Source organism: Sceloporus undulatus, chromosome 3 (genome assembly GCF_019175285.1).
Source record: "Sceloporus undulatus isolate JIND9_A2432 ecotype Alabama chromosome 3, SceUnd_v1.1, whole genome shotgun sequence".
Taxonomy (NCBI): domain Eukaryota; kingdom Metazoa; phylum Chordata; class Lepidosauria; order Squamata; family Phrynosomatidae; genus Sceloporus; species Sceloporus undulatus.
In genome coordinates this window covers 56,709,500-56,722,019 of record NC_056524.1, presented here as the reverse complement: position 1 = coordinate 56,722,019, position 12,520 = coordinate 56,709,500, and the positions used below count along the sequence as shown (strand labels likewise).

Below are 12,520 nucleotides of genomic sequence, written 5' to 3'. Positions count from 1 at the left end.
AAAGCCATCAATGTGACCTTTGGGTTTGTTGTAAATATATATATTTTTTATTTAGACCCCATCCCACCACCAGATAGTGCTGTGTATGTATGTGCTTTCCATATGTCTGTTGACATATGGCTTCCTCATGGATTTCATAGGATTTTCTTAGGCAAGGAGTATTCAGGAATTAGTTTGGCCAGTTTCTTCCATCTAAATATAACCTGAAGCACCTGGTATGCATTGGCAATTTCCCATTCAAGTACTAACCAGCACTGACCCTGCTTTGCTTCCAAGATCAGACAGGATCTGGTGCCTTTAGGGTATTTAGGCCCTAAGATAAGATATCACTTCTGATTCCTTTTTTTTAATAGAAAACAACAACATGCCTATAGATGACACTAGGGAGTGTGATTCTCCTATAAAACAAGGCACAAAGCCTGCTGCACCTTACTTTTGGTACCCAAACAAAACCTTTTTCTTGAATAACCTTAAGTGACCTTCCAGTAATTTAGGTTTTACTATAAGGGGAGGATGTTGCATAGAGTGTGAAGTGGTCCCTCTTCAGTTCCCCTGCACTGCGTTGTACTCAGTCTAATTATGAGAAATCATTAGGAAAATATAATGCAGGGAAATGATAAAACAAGTAACAGAGGCGGGTTATACACCGCCATGAAAGTACGTGCGGAGCGCGTACTAGGGTTAGGGAGGTGCGGTGCTTCCACAACTCTCTAACCCTAATACGTGCTCTGCGCATAAAAAATGACGGCGGCCTTTCCAGACGGCCACCGTCATGAGGACGTCATGGCCGCGCTGCTTCTACACGGGGCGGCGTGGACATGACGTCCTCGCTCCGCGCCAGGGCGCCTAGGGTGCCCTTTGCGCGAACCAGGAAGGAGTTCCATTTCGGAGCTCCTTCCTGGTTTGAGGCGCCGCTTTGCTTCGCTGGGCGCAGCCTTCAGACAGCTGCGCCCAGCAAAGCAAAGGAGAAAGGGGCCAAGTGGCCTGAAAAGCGGCGGATCGGGGCCTCAGCAGCTGCCGCTCTGCACACTGAGGCCCCAATACACCGGGGAAAGGGGCGGGTGCAGCCCGCCCCTAATGGGCGGTCTATAACCCGCCAATATCAGCAAACATGTGACAGCCTTTTAATAACAAGGCGGGTGTTTATAGAAAACCTTTTTATTCTGTTCTGTAGATTATATCTCAGGCTGTATGCGAGCCAATGGTTTCACACTTTTCAAAAAATTACATTTCAGAGGAAAAAACCAACCATAGCTATGAGCTTCCATGATGGGAGTTATTGATGGGGTAATGACAAAGTTTTGGCTGGAACAACAACTATAAATCTTATGCCATGAAATGCTTGTAATTTTCAGATACAATAAAAACTGTACTAAATACAAAAAACAAATATTTTATTTTGGTATGATGAATTAGCAGTTTTTTTCTTAATAAATTTTATTGTTGTCAACAAGAGTGAGAAATATAAGGAATATAATGTGGGGTTGTGTGTTCCTGTAAGGCAAGAAGCTATGATGATGGCAGCAGTACTGCTGGTAGGGTCTATTATGGTCCAAAACACAGTGCAGAAATAATCCAGGTTGAGACTGCTTTAACTGCCCTAGCTCAGTGCTAAGGATTCCTGGAAACTGTAGTTTATTGTGGCACCATTGCTCTCAGACAGGGAAGGATAATGTTTCACAAAACTACAGTTCCCAGGTTCCCCTAGCATTGAGCCAGGGCAATTAAAGGGGTTTCAAACTGGATTATTTCTGCAATGTGTTTTGGACTTATGGAAACTCTACACTGGAAATCTATATAAAAGTGCTGAAGATAAATTAATTGAAAGAGGAACCATTTCATGACGAACCCACAATTTTAGAAATTGAAGTGGAAGCTTGTAACGTGTTCCCACCACCTCACAATCCTTTCCTTCTTTGTGACCCAACACACCTGTGGGTTTTTAAAGGTCAGTAGCGTGGATGGATGTTAAATCACAGGCCAAGTGGATAGTTAAACAAGAATAAAAGTTTATTTTAACACAGAATAGGCAAAGGTAACTTTGACATGAAGTTGTTACTATGTCTTCTTTTGTGACATATATACAAGTCGGGCTTTAACTTTCTGTCTAATAATATCTAAACCTCACAGGCTTTATTTGTATTTTTCCTCCTTTCCCGATGGGCCAAAGCAGGATTACAACCATAAAATCACCTTACAATGACAATAATATGTAAGATGCATATTATAAAAGCAGTAAATTGTCTAAAAATTACATCACAACAATAACAACAATAAAAACATAATTTCAGTATTTTATTATGACCTGAAGTGGGGTTTTCTTCAATTCTTTACAGAGGTCAGGTGGGTAAGCTCGCCGGAAGAGATCATTCTTGAAGGCATCTAAGGTGGTAGTGAGTTGGAGCTCTTCCAGCAGGTTGTTCCATAGCATGGGGGCCATGGCTGTATATGCTCTATGGGAAGTAGTTGTTAATCTGACCTTTGAATAATCTAGTAAATTCTTCCCACATGGTCTAAGAGTGCAGGGCAGATTGTGTAGGGAGAGACGTTCCCTCAAGTAACTTGAGACCAAGCCATGTAGGGCTTTAGAGGTAATAACCAACACTCTGTATTGTGCCTGGAAACTAATTGGCAGCCAGTGCAGAGATTTTAGTACAGGTGTTATATGGTCTGACCTGGATGTTCCAGTGACCAATCTGGCTGCTGCATTTTGAATTAATTGAAGCTTCCAAACTTGGTACAAAGGTAGCTCCATGTAGAGAGCATTACAGAAATCTAAACGAGAGGTTACCAGTGCATGTACCACTGTTTTAAGGTCCTTTCAGTCCAGGTAGGGGTTCAGTTGGCGTATCAGCTGAAGCTGGTACCAGGCACTCCTGGCCATTGCATCTACTTGAGATGGTAATTGTAGAGATGAGTCCAGGGGTGCTCCCAAATTGCAAACTTCGTCCTTTAGAGGAAGTGTGAACCCATCCAGGACAGGTTGACAAATTTCCATCCCTGGAACTGGAGTACTTATCACAAGTACCTCTGTTTTCTCTGGATTCAGCTTGAGTTTGTTTTCCCTCATCCATTTTGATCCTGTCCTCTGGGGTGTTAGCTAGTTCTCCTAATTTGGTGTCCTCTGCAAATTTGATAAGTATGCCCCTAATTTTGTCATCCAAGTCACTGATAAAGATGTTGAATAACACTGGGCCCGGTACAGAGCCCTGTGGGACCCCACTGGTCATTTCTATCCAGGATGAAACAGAACCATTGTTGAGCACCCTTTGTGTTAAGCCGGACAACCAATTACAAATCCTTGTAACAGTTGCCTTGTCTAGCCGATATTTTACAAGCTTGTTTGCAAGAATGTCATGGAGAACCTTGTCAAAGGCCTTAATGAAATCAAGATATGCTATATCCACAGCACTCTCTTCATCTACCAAGCTGGTAATTTTGTCCAAAAAAAAAAAAGTGAGTGAGTGAGAGAGAGAGATCAGACTTGTTTTTCTGAAACCCATGTTGACTTTTTGTGATTATGGAATTGCCTTCTAGATGTCGACAGACTCTCTGTTTAATGATCTGCTCTAGAATCTTTCCTGACATTGATGTCAGACTAACTGGACAATAATTGTTGGGATCCTCCCCTGGTTACGAGTGCTTGACAGGAACAGAGCGGGAGCCACAATTCCACTTCCGTAGCACCATGGGGAATCACACCCATGGCACTTGCATGATGTTTGGGGGGCGCTTGCATGATGTTTAGTACACGGAAGGACCACTGTGTGATAAAGTGCAATGTGGTGCTGACGATTCCATAGACTGCCAAAAAGAACTATGAAAAGGCCTTAAAGTAAATCAAGCCTGAATTCTCCCTAGAATCCTAGATAATTAGGGGGTGAAGCAGACTGGTGACCAGCTGCGATTGGAGTGTGATTAGCCGGGGACTATGGCAATGACATGGTCTGCTCTCAAAGAGGGCCACCATCATGGTGCCAAGTGAACTGCTGGCCAGAGTAGTTTTTTAACCACTCTTTTTGCTGGGAGCTTTGGGCTTTTGCACTTTGAACTGAGTTTGCAGCAGTTGAAGTAAGCTGTTGACAAAGGGGGGAAAGAAAAATAGGAGAAGAGAGAAATTGGGACATTTTAAAAGTAGATGAAAAAATGGAATGACAGAGAATTTGAAGTCGAAGGTTTTTTGCGGCTGGTGTCCATAGTTTTTTGTGGGTTTTGGGGGCTATGATGCCATGTTCTAGAAGAGTTTATTCCTGCCGTTTTGCCAGCAGCTGTGGCTGGCATCTTCAGAGAATGCTGGAATGGAAGAGTGGGGTATACATACTGCTAGTTGAGAGGAGGTGATTTGCATGTTAATCTGTAGATTCCCAGCAGAGAGGATATCATTAAGTAAATTGGCACCCTGTAGGCCTTGCCATTCAACAACAGAACAATACACAGAATAAACTCTTCTAGAACACAACCCCATAGCCTGAAAAACCCACAAAAATGATAGAGAATTAATCAGGAGCATTGCTGCCAAATTGGGATAGTTGGAGGGTATGTTTGCTAGAGGAAAGGTCTCTCTGGGGGGAATAAAGAAGTGCTATCTTGCCATGCGAAAATGGCTAGTTTTGCCTAGAATCCTGACACTGGCAAGATCGCATTGCATCTGTAATTTCAATCTTCTATGTAGGAAAAGTTACAAACGCAGAGTAATTTAATATGGTAATACTGTAAATATAAATGTATTCAGTTTTCCCCATATTGGAAAAACTAGTTTTCCTCAGATTCATTTAAAAAACAACATCAAAACTGCAGTGTGAGCTTGTGCATTGTACTTTAATCCTCTGTCTTTCTTTTTTCAGTGTGGAATTTTATTCTCTGGTACTAGGCAGAAGCTTTTTCCCCCTAAACAGTGATATTCCCTTAGGCACTGCTGCTTTCTGATTATGCTTAACCTTTCAAATGTTTTTAAAGATTTGATTCCTTGTTTCTTGTGCAATGTTGGTTTTTAACACTTTACATCCAAACATGTAGCAGAATTTTATTTTGAGTGTTTTTATAGAACAAAGTTGATTGGAGATGTTTAGCTGGGTCTGTTACTGAACCAGACTGCAAGATATTAGTATAGCAGACAGTCAAATTAACATTCAATAGCTATGTGATGTTTAAGAGAATGCATAGGTTTATCACCCTATGAGTATTTTTCTCACAGAAGCATACATGCATTTTTTTTATGTATAGGTCTTTAGTAATTTGAGGCACAAAATTATAGTTTGTTTAATTTGAATTATGTAATAATGTAATTCTATGCAATTCCAACACAGATGGATGAATTGCAACAATAATAACAACAACTGTATTGTCTTTTTAGGTAATACTTGTACATATACCATGTACACTTGACTATATGTTGACCTATGTCAAGGGCAGGTTTTGGGACCAAAATTATGAATTTTGGTATGATTGTGGATAAGTCAAGGGGAAAGTGGCATGTGACAAAGGATGTAAAGGATGAAGCAAAGGAAAATGATGCCAAAGAACTTTTTTAAAAAAGCATAACTGTTTGTGGTCATTGTAAAGGCTGGATGGATGAGATAGTAGTGGGGTCAGTGCCTCTTTTAGATGCTCTGAGGAGAGATTAAGCTCACATTTTTAATCAAGGGATGGATCTCTTTTGGATAAGAGCTAAACTGAGCCCATGGCATGTAATGTTAAAATCAGTTATTGGTATCCTGGACAAAGTCATTTTTTACTTTGCTTTGCTGTTTTCCTAGACTGCCACAAGCCATGACATTTTTCTGTTGTCCTAAACAACAGTAGGAAAACAGAACCTGGGGCATACATTAAAATGAGAATCTTTAAGAAAAGTTAAAGATTTTTTTTCTTTTACCTTGACCCAGCAATCAAACCAAATGAAGTTTTCAAAATCTGTTTACAGGAGCTCATTAATATTCTCAAAGGAAATATATGTTTAACAGTGAATTCCATGTAGTTTTAATAATTAATTTTAATGAATTTGAGGTTTTGATATTTATAGAAAACTGGCAAGAACATGGAGACAGAAATTTGGCATTTATAAAATATCAGCTTTCAGCAGATAAAGAAAAATTGAAAATTATCTTTACCAGCCTTCATTAAAATCTCTGCATAGGTAAATAACATTGAACACCATCTGTCTGTTTATACTTATATTAATAAAGAGCTCTCTAATTCAGATTAAATGCATCAGTGCTACTTTCTTCAAAACAGGATTTTCCTAGGCATTTATTGAGTTTAAAAATTGTGGATGATGTCTTTTGATAATGAAAAGCTACCTGTAATCAAAGGCCATGTATAAGCAGCAGGGCTTAGATTTGAATGGGATAGTGAGCTTCTTGCATTTTCCTGTTTGCATTTTGAAAATACTTATTGAGAAGTGAAAAGTAGGTCACTGTTACACCCTAGAGAAGGAGAAATGTGTTTCTCTTCCTTCTCACATCTTAGATATGGCTCACTTAAAAATTTTTTCCCCAGAATTCTAGGCTTAATTTAGTAGCCTTTCACACTGGGAATTTTTGGGAAATTTGGAAGCTGTTTTCAAACTTATTGGAAACCAAGGAGTAATGGAAGACAAGCTATGCAGGAGAATGTGCACAGGTTGAAGATAATACAGTCTTGTTCATGGTCTCCATTAAACCACAAAAACATAAACAAGCCTGAGGAGTTTTTTTGGACAGCTAAATAATCCGGTTTACCTATTCTAGTTTGAATCCTCTTTTGGGATGCAGACGGATATTATCTCTCACTTTTTGCCACCGATGTCACCTCCCATCTAAAACCTGCCTAAATCCCAGCTCCCAACCACACTCAGCTGGCCGATTTGCAAAGCTAGGAAGCTCCTGACTTGCAAAGTCATGAGCTTCCTGGCTTTGCAAAACAGCCAGCTGAGCATGGTTTCTAGCTGGATTTTAGGTGGGCTTTTGGTGGGAGACAGCGGCCCGTTACAAATGGGCAGGAAAGTACGCGCAGAGCGCATACTAGGGTTAGAAAGGGGCGGTGCTTCCGCACCCCCCTAACCCTAGTGCGCGCTCTGCATGCACAAAATAGCGGCAGCCGTTCCACACGGCCACTGCTATGAGGACGTCACAACCGCACCACCTCTATACGGGGCGGTGCGGACGTGACGTCCTCGCTCTGCGCCAGGGCACTTAGTGTGCCCTTAGCGCGGAACAGGAAGGAGCTCCGTTTCAGAGCTCCTTCCTGGTTTGGTCGGCTGGGCGCAGCCTTCACACAGCTGCACCCAGCGGACCAAAGGAGAAAGGGGCCAAGCGGCCCCTTTCTCCTCTTCCCCGCCGCCACAGGGTGTCCTTGGGGCTTGAAGCCCCAAGGACACCCCTTTCCAGGCTGTGGGGAAAGGGCCTTTTGCCGCTTCCCTGCAGCCTGAAAAGCGGCGGATCAGGGCCTCAGCGCCTGCCGCTCTGGACGCTGAGGCCCCGATACAGCGGGGAAAGGGGCGGGTGCAGCCTGCCCAAAACGGGCAGTCTGTAACACGCCAGCATCCGCAGCAAAATGTGAGTGAAAATATCCAGTTGCATCCCAGAAGAGGATTCAAACTGGGAAAGGTAAACCAGGTTTTTAAAGTTTTGTGAAGAACTCCTCATATACTCTCTTATGTTCACCAGAAATATGCATCACATTCTCTGCATGTGCCGATTGCTCACATTTCTATCCTGATATTCTAAGACATTTAAGTAAGTGTAAACCCAGTTTCTTCTCATAACTACTCTACATATTACCCAGTTTCTTCTCACAACTGCTCTACATATGAGGCAAACCAGTTTGAAAGACTGTCACTGGACCAGTGTTACTCACATTAGCTTAATAAGGATTAGAACCTGGATTTCTATATTCCAAGTCCAATACTTTATCTCCTATACTACATTGCCACTCCTTATGTAGAAAGTGTTGGATTACTTTGGAAGTGTGATGTCAAAAGTATTCCTTAAGGCAGAAACTGATACAACATCTGGATAATGAGATAAAATGTAATGGCTGACTTTATAATTGCTAAGATGATTAATAATATTAATTAAATGCTGAAACCTAAAATCCAGGTTCTCCTGAATGGTCCGAGATCATAGTAACAGGAACTTACTTTAATTCCTTCTACTCTTTTTGATGGGTAATATGTACCACCCCAACGTATAGTATATCTTTTCCCCCACCCAAATGTTTTATATTGTTTTTATTGTGATTTGTTTCCTTCATTTTATTATTCACTTTATAGAATGAAAAAATGCAATAAATTAGTGATGAATGCAATGCCACATGGTGGCATAGAAGCATAGAGAGGTGACTTGTCGTTTTATCATTTTCACTTCAAATGTTTCCATTCTACCTCAATTTGATGATCATAAACATTGTGGTAATGTTTTTTTCCTTTTACCCTCCCATAGGTCCAATAATGCAATGGATGAAGAAAAAAGATATTTCAGAGTAGCTCATTGGATGTCTTGGATTTTAATAGTAACTTTGCTGGTATGGAGCGGTTGTGGCAATGGACAAGGTCAAGGTAATTTGAAGCATGAAAGAAAATGTTAAGGTAGTTTGTTATAGACAGCAGGAGCTCAGCTTTAGTTTTGCCTGATCATAGATTACTTCTGTTCACTTATTTTACGCATCCTTCTGGGGAAACATATAAGTTAGTACATTTTTGAAAAGTAGTTGATTGTGATACAGTAATATTGGCCTGTATTCAGTTTTGTCATTGTGTTAATGTAAGACCTGTTGTTCTAGAACAGTGTTTCCCAAACTTTGGTCTTACAGATGTTTTAGACTTCGGCTCCCAGAATTCCTGACTGTTGGCCTAAAAGGCTAGAGCTTCTGGGAGTTGAAATCCAAAACACCTAGAGGACCGAAGTTTGAAAAAAAACTGTTCTATAAGTAGTGCATTTTCAGAGTTAGCACAAGGATAATATTCAGTATGTTTTTATTGTACAAGAGATTTCAATTTCACTAATATTACAATGAAGTTAAGCCATTATGCTAATTAAAAACCAAACATTGTTTTCCTAACTATACAAAGTATGCTTCAAGATATTTACTGTATATATTTAGTTTTAAGTGTGGATATGTTATATGAAAGGGTCTATAATTATTGTGCATTTGCTGTTTTTTCCTAATGATTATCTGAATATTGCAAAATCAGTTACCTTGTTGGAAAAAACAGTTTTGTTTAGTGTCTTTGTTGTGTTGATCCTGTGATTGATTTTGATTATTTTAAAATCTCTCCATTATTAGCAAGAATGAATTAAATAATGATTGGTTAAACAATGTTTGTATTCATACCTTAAGTGTTCTACAACATTAGGTTATAAATGGGTGATTTTGAATTAGAGAGCGGAATAAATACTGTCTGAGATTTTGAAGTAACTGCAAATATTTTAGATAAGTTTGTAGGAACTTGTTTGTCAATTTCTTGATGCAGGAAAAATGTCTGAGCTATATGTTGGTTTTAAAAATGTGGGTGTTTTTTGCCACCTCTGTTGGATTATGATATGGTTTGTGATTCCAAACATAAATTGAAACAAGCAAACTCTCTGCTGTTTATAATATGGGCACATGTTTTCAGACTTTTTTGTACTGTCTGTTCATTGCAAAATTCTGAATTTGCAAGTATTGCTGAACTACCCTTTTAAATACAAATACTTGATTTAGCATTATCTGCCTCTCTTATAAGTGTTTTAGCTTTGTTTCACCTGTGTTGGATTATGATATTATGATTTTAAATGTAATTTTTTACTTGTCTTACTGAATGAACGAATTACCATTTATAATGTGGGTGAGTATTGTTAAGATAAAATTGCAATCATTGTTGCAATACACTGTTTAATACATTTAACAGGTATCTTCTTCTCTTGTAGTTATTTATAACTTTGGTAATGAAAGCAGCTTGCTTTCTACATTAAAGCACTTACTTGAAAACAGATTCTCAAATGTTGTGATAAAACTGAGATATAACTTTTGTCAGTCCTTGTAAGAATTACATACTTGCATAGAGAATATGTTGCAGAAGAATAGTTGTAAATTGGGACTTGAAAATTGCTACAGTTAAATTTAACCCTATACTATGAGCACAAAACAGGGCCTACCAAAGATCAAAAGTGCAGTTCTTTAAAAAATAAAAAATAGAGGGTACTTTGGAAGGACTACAGTGCTCTGTTACCTGAGTACAGTTTTTGAAATCTAAGGAGGAGTCTCTGCTCCATGTAGTTTTTCCCCGTTGGAAGAAGTACAGGATTCACAAGGCTGGCATCCTGTTTAAACTGGTTGAGCTTGCTGGTTTATGCAGGGTCATAACTTTTGGGTGATGATAACAATGTTTGATTTTGATTCAGACGTACTTGAAATTAATAATTTCCTTCTTCAAAAAGTATGGCCCTATTTTGAACTGAGTCTTGCTGCTTTTGAAGTTGGGCTGAATTGGAGGTGAGGAATCAACAACCTCATTCCTTGTTTCTGTTAAGTGCTGTCCACATTACCTAAAAAAGAAACCTATGCAGATGGGGATGACATGTAGGAATATGTAGGAAAGGTTCCATCAATGTATCTCCATAAATGATCCATAGAGCAGGAAGACATGGCACTCAGCCTATGTTGCAGGATATTTCCATGCTGGCAAGCCAACTCTATATTAGTTTCGGTATAAGACCTGTTAAAAATATAAATCAGACATCTGGAAATCCATTTGGATATTGCTGTTACTGTTTTTATTCTTTTAAACAAGTCTGGCATCACATTGAAAGTGAGCCAAAATATAACTGATACAATTGCAAATGTAGGCACACAGCCACTGAAAGTTAGAAAAAAGTCCACCTAGCAATCAGCTGATCTAAACAATTCTGTTTGCTAATTCAAATCCAAAAGCAAAGCCTGGGGGAAGGGAATCTTCTATGGTGGCATACCTTTGTAACTGTACTTGTAACAGTTGTACAATTCTTTCTAAATTAAACAAAGATGGCTGTTTTCCATTATTCAGTAAATCATTATTGAGTATCCAGTATCCAGTGAGTATCCATCATTCAATAAAGTACTATTCAGTAAAGTATGCAAAGTCGGAAATAGGAGATTCACATTCTGATGGAGCACCTTGAAAATAGTACATGGAGAAAAACCCTTTAATAATTCAATTCATTTGTAGTAATTCTGTCTTTGGAAACATGATATTTATTAAACCTAACACAGTATTGACGTTGATGCAGTTCAGATTCCCCATACCATGGTTTGAACCAGGTTTAAGTAACTTGTAGCTCTTTATAAGTTGGGCTCTGTTTCATGTCTGTCCATGTTCCCTGGACAAAGGTGAGAGATATGGAAGTAGTAATTTATCAACATCGTGAGGTCAACTGTTCCCTATATCTTTTATTTGGATGACTGGAACCTTTCAGTCCCATTTTGACCACTGACTTTCAGACTTGCTTATTCCCTCCTCCATTTCTGGGATAAGAGTAAATCTAGAAATGGAGAAGAGAAACAGGATGTTTGAAAGTAAGTGGTCAAAAAGGGGAGTTAGAGTTTATAATCATCTGGTTTTTATAGTGTACCAGAAGTTACTGATGGGAGTTTTGGACCATCAACGATTCAGATTATATCCAAGAATCTAGGAATTAGTGGAGCGTCATCAGACAATGTGGCAATGTTGTCCCTTTTTATATTGTGATGCTGCCATTGGTGATTTCATTCAGATGTTTAGTCAGTCTGTTTAAAATAAGAAACACAGCTGTTTACTTTTCCCAGAGGCTCTGAATCTCATTTTGTAAGGTCTTCATACTGCACTGTACAAATTTCAGAAAATTAAAAAGCCAGTACCAAAGATCTATGAAAATATTTCCACAAGCCCAGGAACCTTTATCCTTGCTGTTCTTGAATGTAGTACAACTTCAGGAATTTTCTGAAAGTAAAAGACATTTCACCAATAAGCTGTGGTATTTTCTTGGTCAGATCTTGCCAGAAAACAGTCATTTCATTGGTTAAAGTCTGAACCTAAGAGTAAGCATGCAGTTCTATGCACAATCATTAACCCCCATGGGATAGTGTTTTGTTTTATATGTTTGGCCTTTAAAAAAAAAAGTTAAATATCTCAGCAATCTTGCTTTTTGATGCTCACACACTGACTTAAACAAATGATACTAATCAGATTTGATCAGCACAATGTTGTACAGTGCTTAAGAACTACATGATTCACACAGCTAAGAACTAAAAGGCACTGTCTGCATCAGTATACAAAGGGAACTTGTAGCACCTTTGAGTCTAACTGAAAAAAAAAAGCTACAAACATCTCTCTTTCAGTCTTAAAGGGGGGACAAGATCCCTTCTTAGATTGCATTAGCTTTCTGTAGCCTTGTATCCTTCAGATGTGTTAGACTTCAATTCTGACCATCCATAAGTTGACTTATAGTTCAACAATTTTAAATGGGCCATATTGGAGAAGATTGGATCAGATGTTGTCATAAAGGTATAATAAATAGTTGTAAGAAATATTAATGTTATTTGATTGGCC

The 12,520-nt window shown here is 39.0% G+C and overlaps 1 protein-coding gene across 1 annotated transcript in view; it reads left to right on the top strand.

The window, feature by feature from the left end:
* Positions 1 to 12,520, top strand: part of ROBO2 (roundabout guidance receptor 2) — a 1,416,559-nt gene that overhangs the window by 23,894 nt on the left and 1,380,145 nt on the right. Inside the window, exon 2 of the mRNA XM_042456971.1 lies at positions 8,418 to 8,533. Within this exon, the coding sequence (XP_042312905.1) occupies positions 8,431 to 8,533 (103 nt within the window). The 5' untranslated portion in view covers positions 8,418 to 8,430. The remainder of the gene's footprint in view (positions 1 to 8,417; positions 8,534 to 12,520) is intronic.